Consider the following 23,776-nt stretch of genomic DNA (forward strand, 5'->3'; position numbering starts at 1 on the left):
ATACTAAAATTGAAATTGGAATAATTGATCATTTAGTTTCCTGCTTATGCTACTCCTACTTTCTCAGTAATTAACTAGTATTAAAACTATGTTTTTAATATAAGGCATATTCTACCTTTATGAAATTGCTTCTTTATTCCTCCTGCACTCTCCTTGGCACCTGTATGTGAGAAGAAAGTATAAGCCAATGTGCTAATATTATTGTAGTTTCACACCAAAAATGAGGACTGATATTGCACAACTGCTCAGTAATGTGGAAGACCTTATGCCTTTAATATTTTCTTATTTTAAATCAAACTCGGGGAATCATTTAATATAAATTTTTATTTACACTATTTTTAAGAGCTGCAATAGTGATTTAGTGTTTCTTCTGTGGAAGTGGGAAGAAGACTGTAATGTAAGCTAGAATATCTTTGTTAGGCATCAAATCCACTAAAATTTTTTAGTTCTTTATTTGTTACGGTAAATTTGTTACAATCATTTTTTTACTTGTTCATTTTAAATTTTCTACTTAAAATGGCAAATGCAGACAGGTTTATGTTAAACTGCTTGTTGTTTTGTCACAAACTTGGAATAAGGTTACTTGGTTGAATCCCTCTACCTCTGCAGTACAGTATAATACAAGTCCTGATCTTGCCATTAATCACACAGCAACTGACAGTAATGCATTCAGCAAAAGCCCTGGTTACACCTTTCTTGTACTTGCTATCCTCATACAAAACAAATGGTCTAGTGCATATCAGTATTCATTTGACTTAAGCCTTTTTGTCCTATAAAATATCCATAATGTTTTCTGAGCTTTCTACAGACAGCTAAATTTGAGGAGCCTGCCATCTAATTAAAAGATGATGATTATGAGTTCTGTAATAATCAAGTTTTGTGTCCAAATTAGTTTTCTAGCCTCATGCTGATCTTCAAGAAAGCACCATTTCCCACATGGATGAGACTTCATCTGCATAATAGAAAGTTTTATTCTTCCCAAGAACAGGAGGTTTTATCCCACCTACAAAAGTTATGCTGGCTGCAGGCTATTTAGGGTCTCAGAGATTTCAGCTAATATGGTGAAGATTTCACTGAAAATGTTTGCTTGGGTAAATTAGAATGTCACCATTTTAAATGTAAATTTTGAAGCACTGCAGACAAACTGTAGCTTCTTAGAATTAATCAAGTGTCTTTTTGGAACATGAACATACATCACACCATTTCTGTTACAGTAATATTTATGCATGCATTTTTGCTGTGTATATGTGTATATTTTATGATCAAAGTTTATAAATCTTGGAGCATGAATTACTGAATTCACTGTAGTTGTGTATTACCATTAGCAGCAGTAATAAATGACCAGCTCCTTCAAATGTGGCTGGATTTATAGATGCTACATCCTTTGAGTAATAAGCTGTTCTTTACCTTGACACTTTTCATGTCTTAAATGCTTTTAATCACATACTGCTTATATTACATTGATTATCTGAAAGAATGTTGAAGATTTAATGATCCTTGTTTTGTCAGTGTAAGAACTTAGTAGTACCCATCATATGATGTTATTCAGTATGACAGTTACTCAGCTTATACTTCAGGGAAAATATCAAAGCTAATATCTAGTTTGTAGTATAAGTAATCTTTCATGATTACCAGTTAGGATGATTTGGGACTGCCATCACCCCAGTGGCTCCTATATTCAGTTTTCCTAAAGATTTTATATTTCCATTTGTTAGTCTTTCTACTCTTCAATTGCAGTTGCTAGAACAATAAATGTGAATATTTTTTGCTTTTCAGTCTTACAAATAATAAAATCCAAAATATAGCAGCTCACCTAGGTAGCAGAGAAATTGTCCTCTGATATTGTTTATCTGAAAGGAAATGCAGGAGAAGATTGCCATGACTGCAGATTTATTGGACGTTTATATCATATCTGTATGGTTATGCTGGTGTGTAGTGCTTGGCTCTTTCTTGCAATAACTTTAAAGCCAGGGAAGTGACTGTTGGATTGACAGGGTGAAAGTAGTAGTAATAAAAGAGGGGGAAAGAAGACAATGTGCATTTACAGTTGATATGTTTAAAACTTATACTACCTCCAGGTCATACAGATATAGAGGGAACGTGACTGACCTGACAGTTATGGAATTTTTGATCAATTACTACTTAGCTTTCAGTGGAACACTTTCAGACCCACAAGACTTAATCCTCATTTATGACATTTCTGTTTAGCTTTATTTCTCCGATTCTCAAAGTGACTGAGATATTACTATTTCTATATAAACAGTGACAAATATGCCAATAGCATTTCAAGAACAAATAAAAACAAATTTCTTCTTTCATATCTTCATTATATGGTTAAGGCATACAAATTGATATTCATGCATGCAGTCATTAATGACAGCATTTGAAGGCTTCTCTGTTAGTTTAGATAGAACTGTGTTTTTCAATAAGCAGAAGTGCAAGCTATTAAGTGTTGCAGGATTGGATATTAACCAGAAAAATGAAAGGATTTCATTTGCCTCTGCCTTTTATTGGGAATTCTTTGTGTCATTTTCCTCCTATTATCAGCCTTGGTCATTTCTGCTGGATAAATATGTGCAGAGATACGGTAGCGCCACAAGCACTTTTGCTCTCAACTCCTATGATTTGTGACACCTTTGCTCAGAGTATGTCTGACTAACCATTTGGCTAAAATGGCAGCACTATCACAGCCATTTCAGCTACTATCACTGTCAATCCCAATGAAACTGAATGGGTGTAATTATGAGATATTTTTAGGAAACATACTTTATATAGACAGGACCTCTGAGGGCGGTAAATTCTAGGACACAGGGAAGGATGTACAAGAACAGTACTTTCCACTTTAAATTACATGTTTCAATGTCTAATTAGAAAGTTTCAGTGGTTTCACTGCTGTCATCTGCTTTGTGTCATAGCAAGGAAATAGTACATATTTTCATTCACTTTGCTTTTTTACAGATTTACTCTGTATTTTAATGATATTTACACTTCACAGAACCAAAGCAAGAAAAATTTTACATCACCTTGTGTGCCTCATATATCGTGACCAGTTAAACATCTAGAGTTAAAAACAATGGTTGCAAACTAGGTTGCAAACAAATTTTGCCTAAGGCATCAACCATAAATTAAAGTAATAATCGCCCCCGTAAGAGACAACTTTTTCCACTGTTCTTTTAAAATAAAAAAGAAAGTAGGTCAGAGAAATTTAGGATATTTTAGAGTATGTACAGTATTGTATTGTTTGCCAGCACCTAATTTACAATTACAGAGCTGCATGAATATTGAAATGATTCAGCTTCCCATTATAAATGTATGTGGCAGTTTGGTTGTTGATCAGTTTATGAAGTTAATGCAAATGAAACTGTCTTCCTGTCAGCATTTGAAATATATAATGCAGTCATGTTGTATATTCAGGGACAGGCCATTGACAGTCAATTAACAAGTTTGATTGGTATGTCAACTCATTCTTTTGAATTGTTAATAGTATGTTAATAGCATTCATTTCTTTGTGCAGTCCCATTTGCAGCTTCACAGTTACAGCTATTTTTTATGATTCTGAGTAACCTAAAATAGTGCCTTAATAATAGATTATTAAACACCTGTCTGGTGTAGCTTAGGGAGGTTTTTCTAGACTGGGAGTTTGCAGTGGATCCCTTTGATATTCAAATCAACAAATGATAGCCTTTTTATTCAAAACGTAAGTTCTTTTGATGGTTAGCTTGTTAAGAAATATTCAGCTCCAGTCTGACCTGATCTGGTTTCCCATGGAAAAGATCTGATGCTGTTTGAAGGTTCATAAATGGAATGCCAATGACAATTTGTTGTTGACGTTTTGCTGCCTCAGCCTTCAGATGCTGCTGGTTGATGTGCCGCTTTAGCTTCACCAAATAATGCTTGCAGGTAAATGATCTTCTGATTGATCAGATAGTTTCAAAGCAAAGAGTTCTCTTCTGTGGTCTGTAGTCATGGTTTTTAGGCTTGGAGGGGTACTTTAAAAGATGCATCAAAGTTGACAGATGAATCTTGAGGCAAGGAATTATGGGAGACAGCAGAATTATGGGAATATTTTTGAGAGAATAACATATTAGCAAGAGTTTTGAAGACCTTCAAAGGTCTATCAAAGCAGCTCCCTATAGCAGATTTATTCCTCCTTTAAAAAAAATTAAAATTGAGTACACTGGTTAACTCTCAGTTTCCTGTGTTGGGAAGGTGTTGAACTGATTTCACTATTATCTTGTTCTGCATTCAGAGCCTCATCCTGCAAGGTGCAATTTCTGCTTTTACTGAAGTTTGCATAAAATCAAAGCATTACATCACCTAACAAGGCCAGGGTATGCAGTGAAAAACATTCCTTTACTTAAACATCTATGACATTTGGTTAGCATTAAAATCAAGACATAAAAATAGCAGGTGGAATCACCCTTTTTCTCCACCTTTCCTCATATAGAGGCATTATTCTTTTATACCCTTCTCCATTCCCCATTAGTGCCCTTCCTGATTGTAACACAGCTATTTTTCTGAAGAATCAGACTAGCTATTAGAAGTTTAAAACATACATCACAGAAACAGTTCATTTCTCTTTGGTTTGAACATTTAATTATTCACTATCAGCATGTGATAGTTTTTCTGCAAAAACATGTAATTGTTTTTTGTTGGAGAGCTACATGAGTTAACTCATTGAGATCTGAGTGTCAGAAGCTCTGAGGTTTGGAGTCAAATGCTGTGATCAGTTACATTGCCAAATGTGAACTCTGGAATCACTCACTGAAAGATGCTGCGTGTTAACTATGCCTCACTGGACTTGGTAATAAATCATTTGTGCTGATTGAACTTAGGCCAAACTTTTTTTAATAACAAAACCCAGTCTTTTTGCAAAATCCTAAAATGCAACTTAAAAAAGCTAGGTGAATGGTCAAGTCAGGCGACTTCAATCTTTATGTCATATAAATAAAATGTAAATTTTATATGAGATGGTTTCCATCACTGAAAATTTTGGCATTTTTGCATGCTTTTCAAATACTGTGCATTGTTTAGCTGATAATTAGAAGCTCATTCTGTTGGGCTGAACAAGCAAAATATTACACATTTTATTGTCATACAAGGTTATGTTTTCAGTAATGTACCTATAATTTCCCTTAGCTCAAAATGCAATATTAGATACTTAAACTGTTTTCTGTTTGTAGACTTTGATACAGCCTTACAGCCTCTGTTTTTGAAGAGATACTCTATAGGTTATTTGTAAAATTCAAATTAAAATTCAAAGCTTTTCTGATAATAATGTCATTGATATTGTTTCTAATTCATTATTTCTGTGCTTCAGTTTTAACCATTATACATCCAAGAGAACTTCTTGATCCCATTTCATGTTCAAATTAGGCATGTGTAAGCCATTTTTTTTAATTTTCAAAAAATATGGTAAAAACTCCCTCCCCAACATGGTTTTTATTTTGTCATCTTGCGTCTTTTGAAGTAGCCTAAATATTTCACAAAATCTCTGTTCATTTAGAATTATCTGCCTGAATATTCTGTAGTGTAAGGCTTATCTTGAGTGACTTTCATAGTGTTAAATGTTTATAATTTAAAAAAACTCTAACTAACAATGACCAGCTCATAGCAGTTTGGAATGCTTGTTATTTCCTTTTGGGATAATGTTAGACTATCAAGATAGAAATCAGTTTTGATTTAATGTTCATTATAAAGATTTTGCACATCATAACCAATACTTTTCATCATAGAGCAGGATCATACCATCCTATACTATCCAAGATCATGAATTTATTTAAACAAAAAAGAACAGTTCCAGTAGAAGATATTAAGAGATGTGCTTCCTGGAGTGCCCATTGTCACAACAGCTCTGTCATTACCAGGCAAAAGGAAAATACTAAAGAAGGGATTTGAGCCTGGGTCTCAGCAATATTGCAGCTGATTAACCTAATTGCTGGATTATTCTTTGCTGCAGTCTGCCCCTCCTTTCCTCTTATTTAGCCTCTTTTTGTTTCAACACTTGGCTTTCTACCCATTTTTCTGTATCAGAGGGCTTGACTCTGCAATTATAATTACTTTTATGATAATGCAAACAAAATAGCTAAGCACACAGTAAATTTGCAGGCACTGGTTCATGACATTGCTTAGTGATATGATATGGATACAAACCTGGCTGCAGCTTGAATGGGACAATATGAGATACGTATTTTATTAGTAACTTTGTACTCGCTATGTTGTCAGTATAGTGCAATTTCCATTCTCAACTTTTATCCTTTTAAACCACTTAGAAAATTCCATGAAAATGACTACTAAAAGGAACAAGTCGAATGTACGCAAAAACCAAAATGTACCCCCCCCCCCAAAAAAAGAAAATATATAATGCTAAATAGTGACTCCATACCCAGATTAATATGTATTCCTCTACAGAATATAATTACAGTACAGTTAGAGTCTAGTTATGAATCAGAATTAAAATAAAATTTTTTACAGAAATTTAATTTTTAAATGCAAGTTACCACTTTATCAATAGGTTAAGTTCTTTCCTTGAACTGCTGCCAATCTAAGTGAGTGTCTGCCCACTGAAAGCTCCATAGTAAACTGCCTCATTGCATGGTTAGGAATTTAATGTTACTTTAAATAAGGATGTTGTCCACACTGCAATTCTGATAAAAGGTCAGAATTTAAGCATACAACAAGTAAAAGAATATTAAGTATGTATGTAGATCTTTGTTGAAACTTGCAGTTTCTGTAAGTATAATCAGAACTTGACTTGCAAATTTGCATTGAAAGATGTATCCCCAGAGAAAGATATTTGCTGTTTAAGGAAGTATTATCACTGAAATATGAATAAATAAGGAGAGGATTGTGGTAAGTACTGTATGTCATGTAGGTTCTGTTGTATATATTGTACAGGTACATCTAGCTGCGCAAACAAGTCTCCTTTCATTTGGACTGGGAAATGATGGTTGTATGTATTATAAATTGGACTTCTGCACTAAATAATCTTTGTCATACATTAAGCTGTTTTAGTGTGTTGGTTATTGCTTAGGTACGCATAGATGTAAGTAAAATCCATGTGAGAGTAGGTATACATGGAGAATGGGCAAAAGCAAAAAAAAAAAACAAAACCGCACTCTATGGCTAGAATAAGAACTAATACTTTTAGCTTACTGTAGTTACAGTTAACTTGTTTTAAGTTATCTGGTTCTTGGTTTTATGCAAGTGCTTTTTCTCATCTCCCAATTATCACAAACCCTCTTAAAGTAGCCAGTGACAATCATGCACAGCATATTTCAAGTGAGAATATTAAGCCAAGTGAAGGCTGGGAACAAAATCTTTTCTGTAAGAATAGAATGTCACGGTGTTAATGTGTTTCATACACTGTGAATTACTGTCGTGTGATGAACAGCTTTCACTTTTCAGTACAGAGTATTTTCTCTGCCTATCTGTCCCTCCTCTGTTTATAATCACATTAAGCTATTTGACAGTTGGCATGAATAAGGACTGTAGACAGGTAGGAAAGGGAAAAAAAACAACTCACTCTTTATAAGATTTTATGACTGCAGTCTTGATTCTCCTTGGATGCTAAATTCCACAACAGTACTGCAGCCTTAAGCAGTGCCACCCTTATTGTTAATAGAAACTTAAATCTAGACATTTCTGCTGGGCTTCCTTGTTTTATTTTATCACTGCAGTGATAGTTGAACTGGTGATTTCGTTTACTGTAAGTGGAAATTGTCAGTAGAAGCTTCAGTTAATGTGGGAAGGAAATCATGAGATCCCTTTCTAAGTAGATTGTATGTTTAAGAATAAAAGTAGAAGAGACAAAGTCTGTAATATAAACACTATAGGAAGCTAAGGAAATCACATCACTTCATTTTTTGTCTTTATCCTCCTTTAGATATTATGTGTATGGATAGTTACCCTATAACCTCTCTCCCTTATGTGCTATCCAGTTCCCTAGAACTGTAAAGAAACTGTAGAGAAGAGGAAAAAAGTAGAAATGAAGGAGGGAGGATTGTCTTATGTATATGCCAGCTATATCTTTCTCTGGTGATATTTTATAAACCTTTTGTTATGAAAATACATTTAGGATTAAATAGTAAAACCAAAAATGAGCTGTGTGGGAACCCCAAATAAATGCTTAGGTAACCTCATGTAAGTTGTAGACATTTTCTGCTTAGCAGAGGAGGGTGAAAACAGAGGGGAGTTAATTTTACATATTTACCCTGGCAGATTAAGATGCTTATCATAATTTGAATGCTGCTATGCTGAGCTATAAACTGAAAAACAGTGTTAATGAAGAAATCTAAAAACTCTTAGAAAAAAGACTTAGCTCTGAAGAATCATCTGAAGCTTTGCTATCATCTGAACTTTTACAGACTTCCCTTTGAACTATGGAAATCACATCATACTTTTTGTAAAGGTTATGATACCAATTTGGGTAATTGTAACAAATTTTACTCTTTGATTAGACCAGTGTCATGGGAACAGAGACTGCAACTTCTTTTGTCCTATACTGAATGTGCTTCTAGTAAAGAGCAGTTATTTTTTAATATAAACTGTTCAGCAATTCCTCAGTCAAGTTTTCTCCCTTGTTCTGAATATCTGTATTTCAAAATATTTTTGCCATATGTTCTGGCATGAGTTTTCATTTTTCCTAAGCTGTCTCGTTTTCTTCTTTGCTGCATTTATTAAAACCTGTGTCCATTTTTATTATTTCTACTGGTGCACATTCCAGTTTAGTATCCTCTGTGGGTTTCATTATCATGCTGTTAATCCCTTCTTCCACTGACTTAATGAAGATGTTAAACAAAATCAAGCCTAATACCAATCCCTACGGCACCCCACTTCAGTTACATTGGCATTTTCATTACTCTCTCCTCACAGACTATCAGCTAGTTAACAGCATTTATATTTAGGAGAGTTAAAAAATTATTTCCAGATATGCCTTATCAGATATTTTAAGAATCCATATGAATTATAAACATTGTCCTCCCTTATCTCTGCATATAGAATTCACTAAAAAACACCATCACCTGCAGCAGTCATAATATGCATTTTCTAAAAATGTGGTATCCATTGCTCGAGAGTTCATGTCCACATTGAGTCATTTCTCTCAGTTTACACTGTTGGATACTAGTCTTTCTTACCTTGTTTGTCTGGACCCTGACAAGGCTTTTAGTTTCTCTAGTAAATACCAATTTAAGTGGCTCATTCACAATCCCAACCCCAATTTTTAGGAATAGACTCATCTGACTACATTTTTTAAAAATTTGTTGTGTTTGGCATCTTTATTTGAAGTGACATGAATAATAAATGAGGAAGTGTTAATCAGTTTGGAGGTTTTACTCCATCTTTTAGATAAGGTATGTTCATAAAGCTAAGTGTTCTGCAATTTTTCACAGTTGGCAGATTTGCTAATGTGCTTGTGTGAGAACTTGTGATTTTTTTCAAAAGCTTGAGAGGAATGGTAGGCTTTGTAAAAGGTGGCAGATTAATAGTCATGAAGACTAGAATTCCACTGTCCCAAGGAAGAAATGCATCAAAGATTAATACTCTTGTTAGCTTGCTCATTTTAAAATAGGGAGACTGCTCTTTTTATATTTAGGAAAAAGCACCCTGCTGAATGTGGAGAACAGTTTATCCTCTATGGCAATTAAGTCTTTAAGCTGTCTACTGTAATTTTCCAGGAAGGAACAATATGTACCCTGGGCACTAGCACAGCACACAGGCCAAAATATGCGAATTAAGTAAAGAATATTTTTACCTCCATTTTGTTCATTTCTTATCTCTCTCTCTATTGGAGACTCTAAGTCAACTAAAACAAGAATTGTGGAGATGATTTCAGACTAGCTGTCTGTCATGCCCACATGGATGTATTAGATGGGAAGCCTTTCTCACCCACTTTATTGGAATCTTTCTAGATGTTTATAACAACAGGTTCTGACTTTAAAGCTGCATTTATTTTTGAGTTATGTCTAATATTACCTTGGAATATGAATGACAGTTTGTGAGGTGGGTTTTCTGTTGAAAATTTCAGGTTTTGAATCTTTGTCTTCTGTAAATCAGAAGTGTGGGGGTTTTATTTTTGTCAGTTGTAGAGCAAAATAAAATTGATTTGACATTGATCAATATTTAAAAATAACCAACACACTGCCAAAAATATGTATGCGACTATTACAATTTCTTTGATAGAACAGTTTTTGAAAGATTAGTTTCAAGCTAATACTTTGATCTTACCTTAAGTTTTTGTCATGATCATCCCTCTTAAGTCTCTACCTTTAGCATTTTTTTAATCTTCAAGGTACTACAGACCTTCAGAAATGTATTAGATGAGATTGCCTGCTGTAAATCCAGCACTGTCAAAAGGCTCATTTTGAGGTATTTGACTTTTAGAGGATTGCAGAGGTGTTTACAATTGGGAAGTATAGAGTATAGGCAATATTCATTATGTTGGTTTAGTATTCATAGCAGTATTGTGGCTTCTTCAGATGCACTGTTGAGTTTAAAGGACTGCCAGATTTTGTGCTGCTTGGTGTTTGTATACTGTGTGACATGATGCTTCTCCTTGGTATCATTTAAATTAGGACATACACAAAAGTTTTAGGTGTGTTGATAACGTTATGACACTGTGTTCAATGTCAAATATGGCTTTGTGGGATAATGTATTTTAATTTTCCTAAACTTCATTGAAAAAAAAAATACACCCTAGGTTAGCATTCATGAAATTGCAGTCACTTCTTGTTAAAAAAAATGTTCTATGAATTTTCAACACCCAAATATATAAATTCAAAGAGAAAAGTTTAAAACACACATTGATAAAATACATTTTAATAGTGAAGAGCAATACAAAATGATTAGGGCTTTGTAGATTTCTAGATCAGGTGATCAGATACATATTGAAACATCCATCCCAAAATGAAAGCTAACAAAATGGACTCACAGCATCTGATAAATGAATTATAAAACCTTTAAAACTGTGGGAATGTTACACCTAGTTCAATAAAATAGCCATAATATGCTACTGATTAATTGTTAATGGGTTTTTTTGACCTAACTAGGAAAAAAAAATTATCCAAAGGGAAGTTCTGAAGTTTTGAGTATGACGTGCAAACTAATTTGACTAAGCTATATGTGGAGTCTTAGCAATTTAAAAATTTTTAGTCAAAGGTAATAGTAAATAGTAGTAGTAGTAGTAGTAGTTAGGAATATATCCTTCATACTTTAGCTACTGATAAAGCTACTAATGCACATTTTTTTCTCAGAAGAAAGCCTGCATCAAACTCAACTATGTGTTGTGAACTCATTCCTGGAATTTTCAGACTATGAATTTTTACAGTTCAAGAAAAACATGAATTATATTGAAGGTTGGGTATATTAGAATCGTGTTAGTTAGATACAATTTGTTTTCATAGTATGAACTTCAAGCTTTTCAATTGTTGTTGTCTAAATGCTGTCTTTAAAAAGTTTATTCATACTAGTCAGTTGAATAAAAGATGTCACATTACAAAAAGCAATTTTGCCATCATTATCTAAAACAAGAGGGGCCCTAGGAAGAAAGGATTATCATATATTGAATAAAAAGTTCACCACCTTGCAGCTTTAATCCCGTTAGAAAAGATTATTTCTATCTAACTTAATCAGCCAGAGGTCTTTATTGCCTGGAGTATTAATTGATTTAGGGCTTCATTAAGGTCAGAGGTAGCCGTGGCTGACCAGAGGCAGCCTATTAGTGTGTTGTCAGTTCTGCTTATTTACATTGACTCAGCCTAATAGTGGGTCATGTCGCTGTTGGGTCAGGGGGTCACTGAACCTTTTGTGCAGCCTGACCTGCTAAAGGGTAGCAGTCACTCAGACACCAAACTGCATTCGTAACAAAGATTTGCCTGATTGCATATTGACTCCTGCCTTCCAAGAAACATACATTTGTGGTGCAACTATTAGCATTTGCCTAAGTGTCTGTGGGTGAATATTTGAGATCCCTCTGTTAGAAGTTTCCAGCAAGTTTTATATTGTCAGTTAATCACAAGTTTTAATAATATCAGCAAGAACAGTTTCATCAAATTTCCGTAGTTGCTCTTGGCCTTTAATAAAAACTCAGTGCATATCTATAGGTATCCTATCCCTTCCTTCTTTTGTTTCTTTCTAGGCAATGATAGTTGCAGCTTTTCCTTTCTAATTACCAGCTTAAGTTAGACCTCATACAATTAAGTCTGGTTTTCTCATTGTTTCTTTTCCTGATACATATGTATGTGGGAGATATGTTGTGTATTTTTGGTAATTTAGAATACTGGTAAAAACTATTTCATGGTATAGAGCAGTTCCAGGTGGCACTGAGTGAGTTCTTCTGACTGTTCCTTTCCATGATACCATAGATGCTTTCCTTCAGTTTCCTAGTAAGTGAAAGCACCTTACATAAAAAACCTACTATACAGTTTTCTATTGGTATAAGGCATGTCCTAAGCATAAATTATACTTATCCCTCCAAGACAGCCTCACTGTGAAAAGTAGTAATTCTCAAGTAATCTCTTAGCTTTCTATCTGTGAGAGCATGCATTGCATCCTCTGAGGTTCTGATTGTCCACTGAACTCCCCTGATTATTTACAGTTGTGCTGACTGGGCAAAAGAGCTGCTAGACTATTATGTTAACTTGTAAGGACTCACCTTTCATTTAACTTTCAATGATACAAATGAAAATAAAAAGGGAAGAAATGTGGAATCACATGAGGCTCCATTTATAACCTGCTTAATGCTGTGAAACAATATTGGAAATAAACTTGTACAAGCGAGCATCTCCGCAGTATGAAGCTTGAGTTTTCAGGGTTGTCTTTGGTTCAAGCCTTTATTTAAATTTTACCACCGGAAATATGTGTGTGGTCTACAGTGAAAATCAAAATACTAATGAGACATCCACTGTATATATATGGATCCTCTAAGGATCAATATAGATCCCTTATATTGTAGTTTTGTTTCTATGCTGTTTCCTGTATAATGCAAGTCGGCCAGGCTGGATACACTGTGAATCTACACCCTGAAAGATCTTCTGTTATCCTCGTAAGTGCTCCAAAAAGATAAACTGTTGCAAGGTTCTAGCAGGGTTTTGCAGAACACTTTCACAACACAAGTACTGACACCATACATTGTGACAGCTCCTCTTGTAAGATTTCAGTACTGTGAACAAGATAGTATGATGACTTCCCTGTTTTAAATGCCTTTTACTCTGTTAACAATTTTCTGTATAATGCTTCAAACATTCCAGAGACAACGTCTTGAAATCTGCTAAAACAGTGTTTGTACTGGTTTGCTGCTTTGTCCTTGCTGATTATTTATGCTTGCTTTTCATGACTGAGTCACTGGGAAAGAGAAGAGAGATACCCCTCCTCCTTCCCTTATTCTAAATTATGTCCCCCTGCAATACAGTTGCTGCAAATCTGTGGCCATTTTTTTATCCTTTTCCCCTCTTTTCCCCTTGCATCCACCCTTCCATAACATGGTGGCTTGTTGGAAACATTGTTTTTCTATTAATTGCATCGTAAGATACAAACAAGTATGTTAGGAACAGAGGGATTTTTTCAATTGGTTTTTAAAAAACTGCAAAATTCCCACTGAATCTTAGCCAAAAGTGGTGCCAATTTTGCTCAAATCCTTCCGAGATTTTTTTATGACCTTGCTTATGACCAGTGGGGCTAATTGTATCAGAACTGTCCAGGATACTTTAAGAAAGTGCTATCTTGGTCTGTATTTCAAAACACTGACAGATATTTTATCGTTAATTAGTATTCATATTATGTCTCAAACAATCTGTTCAAGAATAGGGGAAGTGAACTGGTTGAACAGCTCTTCTGTCTACCTAATAATTAACATGGGTGATGCATGGAAAACCAGCAGCTCAACAGGGGATAAAAAGGAAGAAATACCATCAGTGTGATTTTTTTTTTTTTCCTGTAGGAATAAAAACTACCTGCATTGGAGTTTTTGACTAATGCATGGATTTCATTTTGCAGAGGTGAAAATGAATGGTTTGCTTTAAAAACAAACCTGTGCCCCTCTGAATCATATCTTTCTGAATTTGTTTCTCATCTTGTCAGTATGCCACTTGGTAGCTGGCTGGACTCCCTTGTTCAGTGGCACATATTTTAAAATAGCACTGTAAAAAAAAAGAAAGAAAAGAAAGACCATTTGTTCCTGTAAACCAAAATATTGCTTTCATATATTTTTTTTCCAAATTCAGGATTATATATAACATTATCAAACAATATTGCAGGTATTTTAAACCATTTAAATAGTTGATGTGTGTCAGTTGATATATTGTTTCCTCTCTGCCTCCTCCCCCTCTTCAGCTGCTAATCATAGAACTTGTATGCCAAATTGTATAAGATACTCTTCCAATAGTTACATGTGTGAGTCTTTTGTGAGACACAGACAGTTATGAGGACAGATTTGGAGTTGCATATGGGTCTGTCACATGGTTTGATTGCCATGTCTTCTAGGACACAGATTTCTCTTTTAATTATTCTTAATTCTGAGGAATTTTTACAGTTTATACAGTAAGTTCTGCAAAATTCTTCCGAAAGATTCCTTTCTCTGTCATTACTCCTAGCAAAATTCTTCCTGTGCTGACTTCAAAGCTGCTTACACCCACCTTACTTCCCACTTCTATGCTTAGTTTTCTTTTCATAGTGAATAAAATTTACTGTTTCACTGATTAGGATATGCACAGACATTCTAGAGAAGTGCAGCATAAGACGATGAAAAGTTTTGATATTTACATTAAGATTTTATAAAAAAAATCTTTGAGATGTCTGAATAATAAGAATAAATGTTTCCTTTCCTGGCTGCTGTTAAAAAAAGTAGGTCTTCAGAGTGTTGCTGGGAAGATTTTGGAAAATAAGCCCAAAGTAACTGCATTGCAGTAGTAAGTCTGGCCACCCAATAAAGTCCATTTTCAAAAGGTGACCCATCTCTTTGTTCAAGTAGCATCTTTTTGTTCAAGTAGCATTCTTCAGCATTTTATTTTCAGTCTGCAATTTGCTTTTACCTTCTGGTGGAATAACATCACTTTTTGTTCATACACAGTCATTTAGGTGTTCTGCTAATATATTTTTACAGTGTTTTAAAATTATTTACTAAAGATGTTACAGGTGTCTACTGATAAATTCTTAGATGGTTTTGTATAAAACAAAACTTAAGACATAGAAGATTAAATAATAGTATTGAAGATAATGTGTATCATCACTCAAAAGAAAAGAAAAAAAGAGCATTTTTAACCATGGCATCAGTGTGATCCAGCAGCTGTAACAGTCCACATCAGATTATTGTTGTGAGCTAATACCAGCTAATCCATGCATTATCTTTAGCCTAGTTTTCTCTATTTGTAACAAGTTATGGCAAAGAACAGTACTATTGAAAGATACCAGCTGGAAGAGAGAAATGTGCTTCACTTGTCTTCTGTAAACTCCCAGGGTCTTATGTGCTGGATCTGATTCTCTCCTAGGTTGGTGATGTTCTCTACTGTGCTGGACAGATTGCTCTGGTGGCCTGCACGATGCAGCTGGTGAGGGGTGGCATCCGCGCCGAGGCCAGCCTGTCCCTGCGGCACGTTGGGCGCGTTCTGGGAGCCATGAGCCGAGGGGCTGCGCTCCACCACGTCATCTCAGCCTGCTGCTACATAGCTGACAGCAACAGCATTCCTATTGCTCGCTCCCTGTGGCAGAGGAAATTAGGAGAATGCAGAAAGGTAGCTGCCCTATCCATTTTCTTCTTTCTGGGCTGTCTTTTTTTTCCTTTCTAAGTCTTGCAGTAATATCAGAATTTCGCAGTACATTTCAGAGGGGTTCCAGTAAAGGTTTGATTGAGCTGTTATGTTCTGGCTCATAAGTGGTTGTGCACAATTGAGAAAGAAACTTGCTTGATAGAAAGTTATATTCACCACTAACTTTGTCTTAATTCCTCAAAGTATTGTGTTAAAGAATTCTTAAAGAACAGTCAATTTCTCTAACAAAATTGTGAACAATACCTCATCTGAATTACTTCATTGCATAATGAGAAATGGGCATTTTAGTTCAACTTTTTGTCAGTTGTTCTGTTGAGGATTTTTTGCCCACTTGCTTGCAAACAGTATTGTTATGATAACTGAGTTTAGCAATTTACTGCTCATTATTGGTTTATATTCAGCTGGACTTCTAAGACCACATCTGGACATGCATATTTTTTGATTAGTAGGGGTTTATGTACAAAGCAAAGCAGAGAAAAATACTTACCAAATAGTTTTGTTACAAGGGAAGGGTGGGGGGAAATTACCCTGTCCTGAAAATACAGTTGTCCTGTTAATGACAAATTGTTAATGACAACAGAGATTTTATATTGAAAAATGATAAACTGTTCTTCAGTTGTACTTCTGTCTCAGTTATTCTATAGTAATAGTGAAAACAAATAATGCAGTTTTTATTTTAGAGCAGCCTTCCAGATCCTGTAAGATACTGCCTTTCTCTGTGGAAGACAGAATTTGGTAGCCTTACTCTGAAGGCAGATTCCTTACCTGTGTGGTTTTGTCCAGGTTTTGTTATTCCAGTGCTGCTACAGACAGTTCTGTTAAATAACGTGACATGACATAATGGTCAGTTTTCACCAAGGGAACTGAATCAGCCAAACCAAAAGTATTTTATTCTTCTTTATTTTAAGCAGTGGCCAAAGACCTGAACCAGTAGGAACCTACATATTACTTAATAAGAACAAACGGTTTGTCAGTTGAAACTGTTCTCCTTCTCTCATCCATGAAAAAAGGAGTTTGTGCAAATAAAACAGTTCAGCTCAGAACTCATTTTTGGTAAGCTATACATCATAAAACATATGATTGGATATATAATAAATCCCATTTAAAGATGGGATTTAGACTGTATTTCTGTTCGTTGAATGTTCTATATTTAGTGGCAAAGCGATGGCATATTAAGATAATTGTATTTAAAATGGTGACTAAATCATATGCATCAGAACTGCCAAAGGTGTTTTTTCTTTAGAGCATGAGAAATTTAGCGTTCCGTCATGTGGTGATACCTGGTAAATATCTTCTACATAAATAATACTGTTCGGCAACTTCTCTTGAATCCTTCTACATGTTTGAGGGCAGTAGTAAGTAAAGCACAAAAAAATTATATAAATTGGTAAGGACACCAATAAATTGGACCTAACAGCACATAATGTAAAGAGAAATATGAGAATTGTTTTCTGGATATGTTTGTATAGCCCAAAAGATTTACTTCTAAGAGCTGCATGTGGACATGCAGTTGCTCAAAGCTTCATTTGAGATAAGGCCACAGGGTCAGAGATTTTTAGCTGGACTTTAGAAGACTTCTTGTAATATTACTAGTGACAATTGTCTTTTAGGAGCTTCTGGAGTTACAGTGAGAAAGATCAATTATATTTAAATAAATTGAAATATTTTTTTAAATTTAGATAACTTATAAAAAGTATATTTTGGAATAATCCATTTTTTCCCAGAGGAAATATTTCATATGTTATTAACAGAGAAGTGTTCTCATGAGGATGGGAGGGGACTGTAAGAGAGGGAGCAAACAATAACAGTAAGCGGGTTGGACCCCCTAGAAACTTCTAAGTTGTTTCAGTCACCCAGCCTCTGGTCCCTTCCTTATTCAAGCAGGATTCCTTCCTTCTTACACAACTCCTTTCTACTCCTGTCATCCTGATTTCCCTCACTCCGTATGGCAGCTCAGTATCTGTGCTCCCAGCATCAATCCTGCAGCTTCAATCCTACAGTATAACCCCCTGAGCCTCCCTGAGCTCCAGTTACCCACAGGCATCAAGGGTTTTGTCCTTAGAGCTGGAATCCAGGCCCTGTTCCTCTCTGTCCCTTTGGGTCGCAGTGTCATTGGAAAAGCCATTTGGGGTGACAGAGGAAACAAATCTGGTGCAGGGATCTAAGGTAGTAGTAGAAAGGAAAAAATAGTGGAGAGGGAAGGATAAGAAAGCAGCCCCACCAAGGGTTTGCTCAAAAGAACACCACCTAAATCACTGAGCTAAAGATCTTTGAATTGACATTTTGAATGTACGCAAGAGAGATTTCCTTTGTTAAAACTTAAAAGGTATTGTAAAAATTGAGATCTAGAGTGAAGAAGCTGAAGTTGGCACTTAATTCCATAGGTGCATAAAATTGCACTTTTATTGCTGGAGAAATTAAAATATAGTTAAGGGAAGCAGTGGTTAAAATAAAAAAATAAAAAAGAAACAGAGGCTGCAAAAATAGCATAAAGACAATTACGCAAATGAATAATCAAACTCAAAACATAGGAAGACTTATTGCAATTAACAAATACAAGTGCCAGCCATCATCATCTTTCTTCCACCCTATTTTTAAGTTACATTCCTTCCACAGTTTCTTTGTGAGTGCCAGGCATACTTAGTGACATTCTGATTCATGAGGAGATAAATTGAGGGACCTTCTCTAGCATACCTAATAGCAGTTGTGTGCTAGAACAATTTCAGTCTAATCCAGTAGTGAGCATTTAGGAGGTTTTTGGGCTTTGTGTCTTCTTGGTGCTTTTTTTAAGTGACCAAAAAAAAAAAAAAAAGAAAGAAGCTTATAGCATTGCTAAAACTTTCTGGAAGAAGGACTGACAGTTTTCCAATTAAGTCTCATCTTGTGTTTTTCTTTACTTCACATCTTTTAATGACAGTGTCATGTAATATGATGATTTTATAAGCGGTTTTGCTAACTCATTCAGCAGAGTAATCAATAGAAAAAAGTAAGCCAGATGGGTTGTAGTCCATTTGTATTGGGTGGGACAGATGGCATTATTGATAGATGGAAATATTCCAAATAATTATTGTATAATGATATAACAGTGACTGTGCCTGCAAAATTTTATTAATTTACTTTGTGAATGCACTTTATTCAGTAGGGCCTTAGTTGCACCATTTAGACAGTACTCCCAATATATTTAGCTGGGAGCTGAGTCTACACCCTAACTTCTCCTTGCCCTACCCAAAGGCTTTCTGTGCAGAGACATCCCTGTAGTATTTTGTTAGACTGTTTCAACTGGTGCATTGTACTTCTGCCTGTACAACAGATTCCCCTAGGCTAACTGAGATGGCAGGATCGTGATTACATTTTTTTCTACCTCTGAATGCTTGTTTTTTACTTCCTTTTGTTATCCTCACCAATTCAAAGAAGAAACATGCTGTGCTGTCTCAAGATTTCAGGCAATCCAGCTTGCTTAACTGCTATGTTTTCTATTTTTTACATCTCACTAATCCCTGGCAAGGCTTAGTATAGCTAGATTAATAAAATATATAAATCCTGATAAACTGTGTAATAAATACTCATTTAGACTGTTGTTATTTGGTTGTATATTCCATGGAAAAGTACTGTGAATTAATTCTTTCTGTGAGATAAGAGCACATTAACTTCCTAGCTGAAAAATTTTGAGGCCGTTTGCTGCTTTTGAAATAAATTTGTTTATAAAATGTCTGAATGCTAAAGATTAGTTTCAGTTATTTTGGTTGGATGAAATATATACAAAACTTGGAGGCAGATTTTCCAGAACTGTCTGAAAATCTATCTCTGATTTCTTTGATAAAAAGAAAAAAATATAGGGGAATACTTTCGTGTATTTAGTACTCTATGTTTTGTTATCAACAGAAAGTTTAGAATTGGTTGTGTTTGTAAGTGAACCCAAAACATTGGTGAAGGGAGATTTTGAGACAGTGAAAAGAGTATATTTTGTTAAGATTAGAAGACCAAGTTGCACAGAAAGATAATATTTAATGTAATAGCAAGATGTATTAATAGCACTAAGGTCCTTGTATTTTTTTCTTAAAATCTGATATTATAGATCAGCTCCCCTCTAGTTATTGTAATAGGCAGCTGCCAATGTATTTTCCATCCTCAGTAATGAAAAATCTACTTGGTGAAATACTTCCTGTGACATAAAAAAATATATAATTTCACTTTTATAGCACCACTTCTATTTGGGTATTAGTTGTCTGGTACTCTCCCACCAATAATTTTCTGAGCAAACATTCTGCAAACTTTAAAAGCTCACCAGCCCATCTTCTTCTGACAGAAGCTTTCTTTTTTTTTTTTATGGTGAGAATTCAGGATGAGTGGCTGTGATCCCATGATTGTTTCAAATCCAGCAAAGAGTGCTGCAGTTGACTTTCATTCTGTCAGGAATGCCAGTCAGATTGTTGACAGTGTGTGTCTTAATAGTGTGTAATGCAGAAGTGATGGAAAAAAGATTCACAGTGTTTTATCTGATATATATTGTGAATGGGTTCCACACTTATTTCAGCACTCGGATAACTTGATGCCAAATTTTAAAATCTAAATTAAAACCTTTTGGACCAAATTTAAAAACTGTTTAGAGTTCAAAAGATGTAAGTACACCCAAACTAGGGTTTTTTAAAGTTATGTATCTAAGAGCAGTTATCAAGGACATTGGGCCCTTTCCAGGGAGCCCCTGCATCGTACCTTCTTTGGCACTCCTCTAAATATCATTGGTACTTTCCTCTACCTTTCCACTTTGCCTTACAAATAATGTACAGGTCCCAAGTTATAAACAAGTTAAATCTTGAACAAGAATCTGTCTAGCTACATGCAGTTGTTTCCTGCAGTAATTAGTGTGTTTTCATGGCAGTCATTTAGAATGGCATCATGCATCTGTAACAGCAGTCTGTGCATTGTTCAGACATTCCTGTGCTATTTGAAGTATACAGACTGTCATGAATTTAAATAAAATTCATGCATTCTCTAACACTTTATCCTAAGCACAACAGAAGTAGCTTATGCTCAAATAGTGGAAGTTGAAGATTTTTCTTGCTGCAAAGGATTGGACAAAGGTTTTAGATCCTATTTTGCCCATAGTGAAAATGACTTTAAAACCTAAAGTCGAATATTAAAAACTTTCGCAGATTTCTGTGAGAAAATACATATTTTTTCACCACTCTGAACAGATGTTTCTTAGCCAGTAATATTCAGGTACAGTTTTTGTCTAACTTATTATATATATTGGTTCATATCTTTATTTAATGCAATTGTTAGATTTCCAAAATTTGTTGTAAATTCTGTGTCCTATAGATAATACTATAAGTAATATTAACTTAATTGGTTTCCTTTTACTAGTTTCTTGAACAAAATAGTCAAAATATGAGTAGTAGAAGTAAACAAGTATTATAAAGGTAAAATGGCAGATTAGAACACTGCTACATTTACATTGCAGTAAAGCCTCACATAGGTTAACTAATATGATGTGTAATATCACCAGAAGAAAAATAAATATTTTTGAAAACCATTGATGACAGCCAGTAGTTATACCTATCAGAAATTCATTAGGAAGAATACACATGTTACTGTTTCCCCTTTTTGTCCCATCAGCTTCATAACATCTATTTTGCAACTAGATGCTATTTTGAATTTTCCTCAGTTTGATATATAAACCCAGGCTTCTTTTATGGCCCATGTTCAGAACACACAGTGCATTAAATTGCACAGTGCTGATGTGTCTTTCATCTTGTGCCTAGTGTATTTCATTTCCCCTGTGTTCAGATTAGGCAAAGCTTTTCTATTCATTTGAAGCAACTGTAATGAGAATATTTAACACAGATCAAATGCAGATAGTGGACATCCAGAGGTCCTTGGAAACAGTCTGCCATTTGACACTGGGCAACAATGGGAGGTGAAAGGTTTGCCACTTGAACTTTTTCTTAAAAGATTATAATACTCTATTTGTAACATTAGCAAAGCCTTTAAAATGTTTAAAATTAGTATAGCCAACTAAAAGAACATGACTTTAAGTAAAGCCATTTTTAGAAAGGGAATATATGTGTCTAAAAAATCATATGATTGCATAATAGTCTAAAGAGAACACATGAATTTAACTTGTAGAATGTAAACAAAAAATATGTACAATAGAAAATAAGAAAGGAGAGCATTTCTTTTGTGATCATTTGTGGAGATATCTACAGATACCATCAAATCCTCAACTGGTATAAGTCAGTGTAATTCTGTGATTTCCACGAACTGATTTACACTAGCTTATTTGCCATTTACAGGTAATATATCCATGCATTTGAATGTTGTTTTTCAGGTAGACAGAGTGAAGAAATGCATGTCAGGTTATTCAGGGTGGTAAACAGCCTGGTTCATGCAGGCTGACTGATCTTCCCCTGCAGCAGTTCCCTTATAAGACTGGTTTTGAGTGATTCTTCATCTCCTTTGCTGAAAACATTATTTCTGTTTTGAGCCTGTCACTTCTGTGCTAAGAGTGCAAGAGTGCATGTATGCATCCACTGTTTGCTTAGGCCAGAACCTCTGGTCAAAAGTCTGATGTGTGATGACTGTGAAAGCCATTAACAGACTTGCATCCCTGAAGCAAGTACCTGTTGTCACTGCCCTCATTATAGAGGGGAAAAATGCCATTTTGGTCTAAAAGTTATCAAGGTCCAACTTTCACTCAGGAAACTTCCCTATAAAATTGTAGTCCAAAGTACGTGTAGGACCCTTTAAATTCCTACAATAAAGGATAGAACTTCAGAATTTCATCACCTTCAAAGATTTTTTGTTCTCCTTTGGATGAGATAATCCTGTTGATCAGGACTGAAAGAAGAGCCATATTACCACCTCAACCTACATAAACAGTCTTGTTAAGTACTCCTCCTTCCTGAAACTGTAGTAGGTTAATCTCTTTCAGACCATAAACATCCCTTCCAATTTACTGCTTCCAGCAAGTAGTTTGATATTCAATACTAAGCAGCTACTCTAGATCTTGGTCTTTTCCAGGGAGAATACTTTAGTTTCTCTCATCAATCTTTACTATTTTATTGTGTGGTCCAAGGGATCCTACTTAATTTCAATACTTGATTAGCCTCATCTCTGATTCTGTGTGCTGGTCATAATAATAATTTCATTTCCTCTTCTTCCTCCTCTTCTCTGAAGGATATAACATGGTCTTCAAAATTAATAAAATATCTTAATTTTCTTATTCATAAAAGCCAAAGTAAATCAAAAATTATTTATGCTTTCCTATACTCCACTTTCAAAAAAGCACATAAGATAGTGTGAAAGTGAGCTATCTTATTTTGATATTTTTGCATAGCAAAAAGGAGCAGTGATCCCTGGTCAATGTCCAGTAACATGCATGCCACCTAGCAGCGAATAATCACTTTCAGCTTCCTCCCTGTTTTTATTCATTTTCATTGATGAAATATAAAAATGCATCCAGCTGATATGATACCTGTTCACTTCTCATCAGTCCTTTGGATGTTACCATCATAAACACAGGTGATAACACTTGAAATATAACTTTGATTTTATCTTGGACATTATTCAGTGTTAATATTATGCAGGTCTTTATGCATCTCACTTATAAGCACCTTCGTGGAAACACCCTGGCCATCTTCTGTAGGTGACCAAAATAATTACTTTTGCACATATAGATATATATATATATAAACAAAGGAGCATGTCTGAAAGAGGATAATGTAACTGTTAGCTGAAGAAAATACTAATTGTCGACCATTTTTAATTAAAATGGTGATTTTGGTAAATGATTATTGTAATTTGTCAAATGAGTTGCAGATAGCAACTCTGTAATGCATGGTCTCACAATCTCTCTGTGCATGTTCTGCAGAGCTACGTGGAGGAGACACACACATGTACAGATTTTTCTCCCTCCCTCCTCTTATATGAGTACATGTATATAGACATTATATATGTGTGTATATAATTGCATATTATATATGGATATATATATACATGGGTATTACAAGCATATC

General features: G+C 34.9%; 1 protein-coding gene across 4 annotated transcripts in view; it reads left to right on the plus strand.

Annotated features, from left to right (window-relative positions):
• Positions 1 to 23,776, plus strand: part of DPH6 (diphthamine biosynthesis 6) — a 184,450-nt gene that overhangs the window by 113,638 nt on the left and 47,036 nt on the right. For all 4 annotated transcript variants that reach the window (XM_054275838.1, XM_054275837.1, XM_054275839.1 and 1 more), the window contains one exon: positions 15,483 to 15,725. In XM_054275838.1, the coding sequence (XP_054131813.1) occupies positions 15,483 to 15,725 (243 nt within the window). The remainder of the gene's footprint in view (positions 1 to 15,482; positions 15,726 to 23,776) is intronic.

The sequence above is a fragment of the Melozone crissalis genome, unplaced genomic scaffold, assembly GCF_028551555.1.
Source record: "Melozone crissalis strain CALT ecotype California unplaced genomic scaffold, PUWL_Pcris_2 ptg000018l_1, whole genome shotgun sequence".
In the NCBI taxonomy this organism is placed as follows: Eukaryota; Metazoa; Chordata; class Aves; order Passeriformes; family Passerellidae; genus Melozone; species Melozone crissalis.